Source organism: Vulpes lagopus, chromosome 2 (genome assembly GCF_018345385.1).
Source record: "Vulpes lagopus strain Blue_001 chromosome 2, ASM1834538v1, whole genome shotgun sequence".
NCBI lineage: Eukaryota > Metazoa > Chordata > Mammalia > Carnivora > Canidae > Vulpes > Vulpes lagopus.
Genome location: NC_054825.1, coordinates 157,198,127 through 157,211,088, shown reverse-complemented (window position 1 = coordinate 157,211,088; position 12,962 = coordinate 157,198,127). Strand labels below are relative to the sequence as shown.

Here is a 12,962-nt window from a genome sequence, read left to right as displayed (position 1 = left end):
ACGAGATTAAGGACCTGAGCCAAAGGCAGACACTCAATCACTGAGCCACCCAGGCATCCCCGTATGATATCCTTTTAGAATTGCTTTGGCACACAGGTGGATTGCTCTGTCTGGGCCTGTGTTCACATACATTCCCAACTTCAGCTGCTTAGCACTACAGAAATCAATACTCAAGAGAGAGGTATTTTTTTTTTTAAGATTTTATTTATTCATTCATAGAGACAGAGAGAGAGAGAGAGAGAGGCAGAGACACAAGCAGGCATCATACAGAGAGCCTGATGTGGGACTCGATCCAGGGTCTCCAGGATCACACCCTGGGCTGCAGGCGGCGCTAAATCGCTGCGCCACTGGGGCTGCCCAAGAGAGAGGTATTGATTGGAAAGGAAAATGAGCTTTATTCAGAAGGCTGGCCACCTGGGGAGAAGGTGGACTCTTGTACAAAGATCAACCTCAAGGTTTCTACCTCTCCCAGGAGTTTTTATTATTTTTTAAACCATTTTTTTTTAAGATTCCATTTATTTATTCAGGAGAGACACAGAGACAGCGTCAGAGACACAGGCAGAGGGCCCGACATGGGACTCGAATTCTGGGTCTCCAGGATCATGCCGTGGCCCAAACTACCCAGGCTGCCCTCCCAGGCGTTTTTAAAGGATTCTAGGGCAGTTAGCCAGTAAAGGGAGCACAGCAGTCCTTAACACTTTTTGAACATGCAGACTTGATGGTTCTAGTTATAGATGTTATCGCAGTGGTGCAAGGGTGTGTGCAAGAGGGTCTGTTTTGCTTTGTGGCATGCAGAAGTGCTCAGCTCTTTCTAGGAGAGAATGCATGATCTGTAGATAAACAAAAAGTTAATCATGTAGGCTAAGGATGCTTGTTAAACTGTAAGATTACTAGGTCACCCAAGGGCCTGAGGTGGCTTCAACCATACATACTGTTTTTCTTAGTACTGAAAAGTGAATCTCAGCTGCCACCAGATTGAGCTCACATTCCAGTTGAGTTCTTCTTTCCAGCGGTCTCATGATGCAGACCATTGACCGTTATGGCAAAGCATCCCCTGATGAGAACCCAAACTACCCCCTCAACCACTAATGATTGCCCTGAGCCAGCAAACTCAATCCACTGACTCCAAGACAACGATCTGTTTGATGTTCACCACCTCCTTGCATGTACCTATCCACCTTGGCCCCATATTTCCTTATATGAACCTCAAACTCTTGTTCATCACTCTGGAGTCAGTCTTTGAAAGGCTAGTCCATTGTCTTTCCTGTGTTGGTCAGGCTGAAAGAGATTCCTTTCTTGTTTCACCACCACAACTTTCTCTGCCATTGGATTTTGTCACCATAGAGTGGCCAAAGCTAATCTGTCAAACAAAGCACTCCCAGGTTAGGTGCTCTTGCACCCCTGTGCCCTGAAACTACAACAAAGTCAGAAATCAGAATTTGTTGACAAACCAACTCCTGAGGTTTTCTTCCCCTTAAGATAATTGTGGACAACCTAATCTGCTGAGTTTAGTCCAGGCATCTACACCCCGTCACTGCCAGGAGGTACCAGAGTGGTCACGATAGAGCATGTGGGAGGAATGTAGGATCACCTGTGGACTGTGCTGTGTCCCTGGAGAGCAAGAATGGCCAGAGAGCTCTGGGCAGGGCAATGCCTCAAGGATTGATGGTGAAAACGTCAGCTCCAGTGAATTACAGGTACTCAACCCAGGGTTCTTCCAACAACTGCCAGGTGTCTTGTCTTTGTGCCACTCCTGCCCTCTCACCCAGCAGCAGACCACCCCACAAGCCCCTTCCTGGCTAGATGAGACCATGATCCCAAGTGTGTGTGGAAGAAATAAAAGGCCTCCGCAGATCCTGCAAGCCTGACCAAGGAAACCTTTTCTTTATGGTCAAGGCCCTATATTGCCTGGACTCTGGCCCTTCAGGTGGAGAGGGAGGTCAGCACTGATATGGATGTTCTGGGTGAGGTCTTGCCCAGGGGGGAATCCCTGTCTTTCTCAGGACAGTCCCTGTCCCACCTGTCTCTCAGTCCTTTCCGGCCAAGAGGAGGCTGGAAGTGGCCAGCCCTGCAAGCTTCCTGAGACAGTGGTCTGGAAACAAAGCCCAGAGCAGTGGTGAGATGCACGGAATGTCGACTCTTTGGGGACCAGCAGTCAACTATTACAGAAAGAGAAGGAATTAAATTAATTGGAGGCTGGTGCTCCACAGTGGGAAATCCTTTCAATGTACAGGTGGGATCAGAGGAAGCAACTCTGAACCCAGTGGGTGTGGGTGTGTCCCCCACATCCCTGCCTTACAGTCACCCCTGAGTGTTCAAGGAGGTCCCTCCAGCCTGTCAGGATTAACTTATCCTGCCTGTGATGCTCCTGCACACCTCCAGCCAGCGTGCAGCCTCCACAGTGAGTGGTTTCCTACCAAACACCCAAATGCAGTTTCTAAGAACCTTCTCTGAGCATATCCTGTTCTCATAAGGGGGTGGGGGGGAGTGTGGGATTTACACTCTGGATATTGGCAAACACCACACATCAGGGATGAATTTTTGTTTTTCTGAATGCCTAAATTTAAGAAAATGACCCTGTCATGGTAAAAATGCACCCTAGATTTATACATGTAAAGTGTTTTGGGCCATGATATTGAGCAAAACACAAAAAATCTGGAAAAATAATGAAGAAATAGCCTTCTAGTATTACCATGACTCCACAGAGAAAAATGTCACACCATGTAAGAATTAGAAAATTCTAACATTTATCTTTGTTGTATGTATATAGTCTTTTTTTTTTAAGATTGTATTTATTTATTCATGAGATAGAGAGAGAGGCAGAGATACAGGCAGAGGGAGAAGCAGGCTCCATGCAGGGAGCCTGACACGGACTCGACCCTGGGACCCCAAGACCACGACCCGAACCGAAGGCAGCGCTAAACCACTGAGCCACCCAGGCTGCCCGTATGTATATAGTTTTTGTAATTGAAAAGGGAACTAGCTGAAACTCACATAAAAGAAAATAGACAAGGGACACTTGGGTGGCTCAGCTGGTTAAGCACATGACTTCAGTTCAGGTCATGATCCCAGGGTTCTGGGATCAAGCCAGGTATCCAGCACCCTGCTCAGTGGGAAGTTAGCTTCTCCCTCTGCCCCTCCCTCTGCTTGTGTTCTCTCTCACAAATAAATAAAATCTTTAAAAGAGAGAGAGAGAGAGAGAAAACAGGCAAATGATACAAATTGGAATTTTACCCAGGAAGTCATATAGGTAATAAACAAATGAAAAAATATTCAACATCAGAAATCCCTAGGAAATGCAATTAGAACATAGTGCAACATGCGTAATAAAAAGGCGGACGTTAAAGACTGGCGGTACCAGGTATTGACAGGGACTGGAAATACTGGAACTCTCATACATGCCTGGTAAGAATACAATAGTGAAGTTTAGAATCCCATATTGACCCCATTCATGAAAATGTTAACACTGACCTACCTGTGACTTAGGCATTAAGCTCTGAGTTTTAACAGAAGAGAAATGAAGACTCTATTTGCATATGGAATTTTAAAAAGATTTTATTTATTCATGAGAGGCACTGAGAGAGAGAGAAGCAGAGACACAGGCAAAGGGAGAAGCAGGCTCCACACAGGGAGTCCGATATGGGACTTGATCCCGGGTCTCCAGGACCACACACTGGGCTGAAGGCGGTGCTAAACCGCTGAGCCACCGGGCTGCCCTATCTATTTGAAAGAGAGAGCAAGAGACAAAACAAGTAGGGTAAGGGGCAGAGGGAAAGGGAGTAGCAGATTCTCTGCTGAGCGGGGAGCCTGATGGGGTCTCCATCCCAGAACCATGGATTCATGACCTGAGCCAAAGGCAAACACTTAACCAACTGAGCCACCAACGTGCCCTGCATAAGGAAATCTAATGAAAATATATAGAGGGGTTTGTGAAAGTCAAAAGCTGAAAATAACCCAAATCCTGGAAATAACACAAATGTTTCAAACACATGAAGAGATCAATACTGGTATATGTCCAAGGAAGAAAAGGGTGTTGACTGAAAGGACATGTTTGCAAAACCACCTCCAAGCCTTCAGACCAGAGAAAAATGCTGAGAAGTCCACCTTGGAGAAATCGTTTGTTTATGGACATTGGGACTGATTATCTTGACCAAGCAAGAGTAGGCCTCTGCACCACCTCCAGTAACATTTCCTTCTTCTGCTGTAGATGCTAGGGTGTACCTGGAAGGAAGATGTCCCCCCTCCCCTCCATTGGGCCACAAAAGCTACTTCCCTGGACTATGCGTTCTCCCTGGTCTTTAGCTTTTTCCTGCCTGCACCACAATGGCCTGGACATGTTAAACACCCCAGAAAATAGGAGAATTCAGAGACTTTTGGATTATTTTATGACAATGATCTGTTACACAGGATACCTGTGTCTGAAGTGATGAATTTCTGTGCACACTGATCCTGCCCAGCTACTCACTACATCTGTGGATACACTTTGACACCATATGTACTCCACTAGGGGCCTGATATCTCCTCTAATTACCTAATTACGTAGTCATCTAGATGACCACTTACAGTTCCCCTTCCCCTGTGGTGTCACAGGTGAATACTGTACATCAGGTCACATAACTCCTCTGAAGGATCTGAGGTAGAGTTCCACTCAACAGTGGAAGGCACTATGCGCTATCAGCTGTGGACAAGCAAAATATTCACATGGTCTCCACAAGCACTGGAGATGGTCTCAGCTGCTCCCTCTTCAGGGTGACCTGTGAGCACTCAAAACTTCCTGGCATCCAGAACATAAAACCCAGATGTGGATCCTAAGAGGCTGTATTTCCTAGAAGTGTTATAATACAGTACTGCACACTGGGAAAATAAGAGAAATTTATTTTCCCACAAATCTGGAGTCTAGAAATCGGATATAAGGTGTCAGCAAGGTTAGCTCCTTGAGACTCCACTCCTTGGCTTATAGAGGGGCTCCCTATCTTCACATGGTCAGCTGTGTGTGCCTGTATCCTCATCTCCTCTTATCACAAAGCCAGTCATATCTCATAAGAGTCCATCCTAATAGCCCATCAACTTCACCATCTCCTTAAAGAGTCTCTAACTAAAGTCATATTGTGAGGTACTGGGGGTTAAACTTTAACATGTGAATTTTAGGTACAGAATTCAGCCCATAACAAAGGTCTTGAGTTTCAATACAAATTGAGGCCCAAGCTGAAGAGTAGAACTGACGTACATATGTATTATTTATTTGCAATCATCCGTTCGGAGATACAGTAAATTTGGGAGACAATGAATCTCCTATGTGCTGGCAGAGCCCAATTCTAATTTCAAACCACCCCTTAGCGTGAATCTGATACCTAAGATTCATGGTAATTCAATCAAAAAGACAGCAATATCTAAAGGAGAGCAACACTTAGCACCTAATTCCGTGTTGCTGACTTGGAAGCCACAAAGATTTATCACAATCCTCAGGAGACCAACAATGCCCCTACCAGATTTACTCATTCTCGGCAAAACACCACCCAGAATATTGATGAGGTACTGAGGTTACACTGGCTCACATCCATGCCCTAACATAGCAGGGAATAAGGAGTTCCAGACACCCATAATTGCCATCAGCAAATGACAAAGCAAAGGTCTGCATCACTAATGGATAATGCATATGGTGTTGAGCATATGGGTGGTGACAGAAGTTCACTATTGGGACCATCAAGGTGGCTGAAGTGAAAGGACGTCTGCCACAGGATCTGGCAGTGACTTCCAGCAAGGACTTTGAATACATCAGATCACAGAGTACAACTTCCAAATTTTTCTCAAATACCTGGAACCTAAGGAAGTCATTCCATTGTGGACATTCAGGTGAACAAAGCTCAAATTGGGAAGAGGGCTGCCTCATAAAGGTTCTCAGCATCATATACTAGGGAAGGAAATATCATCTTCCCTGCCATTTTAAAGCTTTTCTGCAGTGTGAACTCTCAGATGTGGAATAAAGACAGAAGTTTGGTGAAAGGAATGGTGTCCTTCACCTTAATCATGTGGCCTTGCTCCAGGGTGTATTCTGATTTCTCTGAAACAGTATCTTTGCCCGAAGAATTACCCATATTCTTCATGTTTGTCTGAGCGCAGGCTGCTCTAACAAAATATGATAAACTGGGTGGCTTGTAAGCAACATTTATTTATTTCTCAGTTCTGGAAGCTGGATTCCTCACATAACATTCCCCATATGGTCTGGTTTTGTGTCTGGCAAGGACCAGCTTCCTGATTGATTGGAGATCTTCTCAAAGGGTCCTCACATGATTGGTAGGGGAAGCTAGCTATCTCAGATTCTTATAAAACATCAATATCATTCATTAGGGATCTACACACATGACCCATTCTAATAAATATTACCTTCAAAAGATAGCACCTGCTACTCCTACTGCATTAGAGGACAGGGATTCGACATGTCACCATTAGTGAACATAACCATTCAGTTCATATTATCACCTATTAAGAACTTTATCTACTGTGTACTTTCTCAAGTTGAATGAGATTAGAAATTTAGCTGAAGGGGATCCCCTGGTGGCTCAGCGGTTTAGCGCCTGCCTTCAGCCCAGGGCGTGATCCTTGAGTCCCAGGATCAAGTCCCACATTGGGCTCCCTACATGGAGCCTGCTTCTCCCTCTGCCTGTGTCTCTGCCTCTCTCTCTCTCTCTGCGTCTGTCATGAATAAATAAATAAAATCCTTTAAAAAAAAAAAAGAAATTTAGCTGAAAGTTTTCCCACATCTTCAGGATTCCTAAGGTCTCTCTCCATTGTGAACTCTGTGATGATAACTAAGAGCACTGTAACTAATAAAAGATTTCCCTCACTGCAACCATATGGCCTCTCTCCTGTGTGAATTCTCTGGTGTTGAACGAATATCAACTTATACTTCAACAATTTCCCACATTCATTACACTTAATAAGGCTTTTCACCCAAATGAACCTTTAGGTGTACATTGAAGATATTTCTTTGGAAGGTCCTGACACATTCACTGCACTCATAAGGCCTTTTTCCAGTGTTAAGTCTCTGGTGAGAACGGAGGAGGGAACGAGCAGTGAAAGACTTCCCACATTCGTGTCATTTGTAAGGCCTTTCTCCAGTGTGAACTCACTTGTGATCATAGAGAGAAGAACTACAAGTAAAAGATTTCCCACATTCACTACAATCATAAGGGCTTATTGCAAAGTGACTCTGACAATGATGTAGGAGGGTACGGCTATAACTAAAAGACTTCCTACATTCACTGCACAGACAAGGCTTTTCTCCTGTGTGAATTCTCTGGTGTTGGATCAATGTTGACTTATAGTTCAAAGATGTGCCATATTCATTACATTTATAAAGACTTTCACTGGCATAAACCTTCACGTGTACAGAGTGTTTCTTTGGATAAAGGACTTGCCACATTCAGTGCACAAATAAGGCCTTTCACTATTGTGAACTCTTGTGAGAATGAAGGTCAGAAGTAGTAGTAAAAGATTTCCCACAATCAGTGCATTCATAAGGCCATTCACCAGTGTGAACTCTCTGGTGAGAATGAAGGGCAGATCTACTGGTAAAGGATTTCCCACATTCACTGCACTCATAAGGCCTCTCTCCTGTGTGAATTCTCTGGTGTTGAATGAATGTTGACTTACACCTCCACGATTTCCCACATTCATTACACTTAAAAGGCTTTTCACCTGAGTGAACCTTTAGGCATACACTCAGGCTATTTTTTCTGACAAAGGACTTGCCACATTCACTGCACTTATAAGGTCTCTCTCCAGTGTGAACTCTATGGTGATAACAGAGGGCCAAATTAGTAGTAAAAGACTTCCCACATTCATTATACTCATAAGGCCTTTCTCCAGTGTGAATTCTCTGGTGTTTAATCAATGTTGACTTACATTTCACAGACTTCCCACAATCATTTCACTTATAAAGGCTTTCATCTGAGTGAATCAGTGTACCTGTGGATATTTCATCAGATAAAGGACTTGCCACATTCATTGCACTCATAAGGCCTTTCTCCAACGTGAATTCTGTGATGATAACGGAGGTGAGTGCTACAGATAAGAGATTTCCTACATTCACTGCACTCATTAGGGCTTTCTCCTGTGTGAATTCTATGGTGTTTAATCAGTGTTGACTTCCACTTAAAAGATTTCCCACATTCATTACACTTACAAGGCTTTTCACCTGAATGAACATTTATATGTACTTTGAGGCTATATTTTCGCAGAAAGGACTTGCCACATTCACTGCACTCATAAGGCCTTTCTCCAGTGTGAACTCTCCCATGAGCATGGAGGACAGAATTAGTGGTAAAAGATTTCCCACATTCACTGCACTCATAAAGTCTTTTTCCTGTGTGAGATCTCTGATGATAATGGAGGGCTGACATAAATGTAAAATATTTTGTAGAGCCACCACACTTATAAAACCTTTCTCTAGGCTGAACCCTGTAAGTAATAAAACCTGATCTATGGATTAAAGATTTTGCACATGTAATGCAATCATTACTCTTCACCCCATTGTGCCATTTCTGGGGATAAATGACAAATTTGCAGTTTAAGGATTTCCCACATTTGCTGCATGTGTACTGCTTGGATCCACTGTGAATATCTCCATGTTGACTATGGGTTGACATTTGCCAAAGGGATTTTCCATATTTTTCAAATTCATAATGTCCTTTTCCAATATGAAATCTCTGGTGTATCACAAATAAGGATGTGTACCTGAACATTTTCCCACAGTCACTGCACATAAAGTACTGTCTTCCAAGGTGGACACTCTGGTCCTGAATATGTGAATGTTTGTAACCGAAGGCATTCTTGCATTCTCCCCAAGGATAATGACTTTTTCTGCTTTGTAAAGATGTCCTGCACTGTGTAATTGTGTTTGGCTTCTCCCCACTCAGTGGCCTCTTGCTGTAGATGCCCTAAGCTAGACAGGAAGTCCTTCTGAACCTCCACACAGGAAAAGGACTTCCCAGAATCATGGAGTCCCCAGCTCTTTACAAAAGATACTGTGTCCATGTTTATGAATGGTTTTTGTTTCACGTGATGTTCCTGTTGTTGAAACTTTATACTGAAATAAAATTGTTTCCCGCATGCCCTGCACCTCAACAGTTTCTGACTCTTTTCTTTTCCCTGATGCTCAGCCAAGTGGAAAATGTCTCTCAAGACTGCACCACACATCTCACAGGGGTGGGTCATCCAGGAAGACAGAGCTGCCCTGGGTGTCCTGGTCTGTGACACGCCTCCAGAAGCACTCTGTTCAATGGGTGCCTCTGCAGCCTTTGCTCCACAGCAGCAACCTAAATGCAAGGAAATGCTGGTAAAATATGTGTTGACTATAGCAGGGGGCTCACCCCATCACATGCCACTGTCACATACATGACAGTCACATACATATCATATACATGCCACTGTCTCACCTGAGAATGAGTGTATGGCATGGTTTCCAGACACTGGAGATGAAATTCAGTTGAAAGAGTGGCTGCTGTGCATTGTTGTGCCTTGAAAGTCAAACTGTTATGGAGATCCCACTAGAAGGATATCAAACTAGGGTATGACATAAGGAAGAGAGCCAAGGGGTCTAAACCTTACTTCTCCTCCCACAACTTAGTTTAGGACCACTTCTGCTGGTGATACTTATTTAAGTACAAAGTTGTAGAAGAATTCAATCACACTAAATTTGCAGCTGTTCAATATCAGTTTAAGAACAGGTAAATGGGGCACCTGGGTGGCTCAGTTACTTACCTGTCTGTCTTCGGCTCAGGTCATGGTCCCAGAGACGTGGGACTGAACCCTACACCGGGCTCCCTGCTCAGCAGGGAACCTGCTTCTTCCTCTCCCTCTGATCCCTGCCCTGCTTGTGCTCTAATAAAGAAAATTTTTAGAAAAAAAATTTTAAAAATAAGGACATGTGAATGTCTCATGGTAAAACATTCAGTGAATGCTAGAGTACACAGAAAGACCAGTGAGAGGAATGAATGAGATGTGGAGGCCTGAGGAGCACCGATTACTCCTGTACTGGAAGTTATGTAGTTACCAAAGGATTAGAACCCAGAATCCACAAATTGTCAAGAGTAAAGAAGGAAACATGGAAAAGGGGTGTGTCCATCAGCAATCACACCAAACTCTGGATGAACAAAGGTGCCCAGTATGATCTGAATAGAAGCCTAATTTCACGCCTTTCCCAGCTGAGATTTGCCAAAAACAGGGCCCCTAGGAGATCACCTGTCATGTCTGCTGCATGTCCATACTATGATACACACAGGATTCTACCCTGGAAGCTCAAGCTGAAAACCACACGGTACCATGATGATAGAAATACTGTAGGAGGGATGCCTGGGTGGTTCAGATCCTGGATCCTCCTGGGGTCGAGGATCGAGTCCTGCATCAGGCTCCTTGCGAGGAGCCTGTTACTCCCTCTGCCTATGTCTGCCTCTCTCTGTTTCTCATGAATAAATAAATAAAATCTTAAAAAAAAAATACTGTAGGAAGATAGGCACATGGACAACCAAACTGTCCCAAAGAGGATGGCAGAATAGGAGATACCATCTTTCACCCCAAGAAAAATTAATTTAACAGTCATCTATGAATAGCATTATCTCAGGGAGCTCAAAAGTGCAATTAAGACTGGGTAGTACATGGGATCCCTGGGTGGCGCAGCGGTTTGGCGCCTGCCTTTGGCCCAGGGCGCGATCCTGGAGACCCGGGATCGAATCCCACGTCGGGCTCCCGGTGCATGGAGCCTGCTTCTCCCTCTGCCTATGTCTCTGCCTCTCTCTCTCTCTGTATGACTATCATAAAAAAAAAAAAAAAAAAAAAAAAGACTGGGTAGTACACAATGGAGCTTAAAAAGGGCACAAGGACACAGAAAAGAAAGCTGGACAGTGTATTAGCAGAGACAAATGGGGATGGGTGGGAAATAAGGGCTGAGGCTATCTCCATCAGCCACAGGGCAGGTACTACTGGAATCCTTGCTCAACAGAGACTCCAGCTGCCTGCTCCACAGGGGACACTAGTATCACTGTCACCAATTCAACCAAAGGCTAAAGCCAAAGAAATCTTTTTTTTTAATTGGAGTTCAATTTGCCAACATATAGCATAACACCCAGTGCTCATCCCATCAAGTGCCCCCCTCAGTGCCTGTCACCCAGTCACCCCCATCCCCCGCCCACCTCCCTTTCCACCACCCCTTGTTCGTTTCCCAGAGTTAGGAGTATCTCATGTTCTGTTTCCCTCTCTGATATTTCCCACTCATTTTCTCTCCTTTCCCCTTTATTCCCTTTCACTATTTTTTATATTCCCCAAATGAATGAGACCATATAATGTTTGTCCTTCTCTGATTGGCTTATTTCACTCAGCATAATACCCTCCAGTTCCATCCACATCAAAGTAAATGGTGGGTATTTGTCGTTTCTAATGGCTGAGTAATATTCCAAGCCAAAGCAATCTTGAGAAAGAAAATCAAATCTGAAGGCAGGACATTTCTGATTCCAAAACTAGATTACAAAGCTATAGTATTCAAAATAATAGGGTACTGGCTTAAAAACAGACAATGGGAATAGAAGAAAAATCCCAGAAGTAAACACACACATATATAGTCAACTAATTGTTTACAATTATGCCAAAAACCCACAATGGGGCAGAAAAATCTCTTTAATAATGTTGTGAAATCTCTGGGGAGTCTGGGTGGCACAGTTGATTCAGCTTCAATTCCTAGTTTCAGCTCAGGTTCTCATTTCAGGGTGGTGAGAGCAATCTCCACATTGTTTAGCTAGGAGCTGCTTGGGATTGTCTATCTTCCTCTCCCTCTGCCTCTCCTATCTTGGTCTCTCTCTCTCAAATAAATAAATAAATCTTTTAAAAAAATAAGTTAACTATTATTACTATTCTTTTTTTTTTAAGATTTATTTATTCATCTATGATAGACATAAAGAGAGAGAGAGAGAGGCAGAGACACAGGCAGAGGGAGAAGCAGGCTCCATGCCGGGAGCCTGACACAGGACTCGATCTCGGGACTCCAGGATCACGCCCTGGGCCAAAGGCAGGCGCCAAACCGCTGAGCCACCCAGGGATCCCCCTATTATTACTATTCTTTAAAGACTTTATTTATTTAAGAGAGAGAAACAGAGATAAAAAGAGAAAACACAAGCAGGGAGGAGTGGGAGAAGCGATGCGGAGCTTGATCCCAGGACCCTGGAATCATGACCTGAATCAAAGACAGATGCTTATCCGACTAAGACACCCAGGCACCCCAATAAACAAATCTTTAAATACCATTGTGAGGGGTGCCTGGGTGGCTCGGTCTGTTGAGTGTTCGACTTTTGGTTTCGGCTCAGGTCATGAACTCACAGTTGTGAGATGGAGCCTGCATTGGACTCCATGGTCTGCAGAAAATCTGCTTTGGAATCATTCTCCCTCTCCCTTAGCCTTTCCCTGCTATCCCTCTTTCTCTTTCTCTAAAATAAATAAGCAAAATATTTTTTAAAAATAGGTGCCTGAGTGGTACAGTTAATTAAGCATCTGACACTTGGTCTCAGCCAAGGTGGTGATCTTATTATGGTTGTGGGATCAAACCCAACTTCATGCTCTGTGTTTAGGTCAGAGTCTGCTTGATTTTCTCTCTCTCCCCATCTGGCATTCCCTTCCTTGTGCATGCATTCAATTGCTCTTTCTCAAATAAAAAAAATATTTTAAAAATAATAAAATACTGTTGTGAAATCTGAATATTTCAATAAAAAAAAACAATGAAATTGGATCCCCATCTTATAGCACACAGGGAAATGAAACTGCAACTGATTAAAGACCTAAACATATGACCTTAAACTAAAATTCCTAAAAAAAAAACATAGAGAAAAGCCTCCTTAATCTTATTCCTGGCAATGATTTTTTGAATATGACATCTAAAGCATAAACAACAAAACCAAGAAGTAACAAGTACCACTATA

At 43.6% G+C, this 12,962-nt stretch overlaps 1 protein-coding gene across 1 annotated transcript in view; it reads right to left on the bottom strand.

Annotated features, from left to right (window-relative positions):
• Positions 1 to 7,864: 7,864 nt before the first annotated feature.
• Positions 7,865 to 12,962, bottom strand: part of LOC121478609 — a 17,601-nt gene continuing 12,503 nt past the window's right edge. Inside the window, exon 4 of the mRNA XM_041733719.1 lies at positions 7,865 to 9,317. Coding sequence (XP_041589653.1) covers positions 8,755 to 9,317 — 563 coding nt within the window. The 3' untranslated portion in view covers positions 7,865 to 8,754. The remainder of the gene's footprint in view (positions 9,318 to 12,962) is intronic.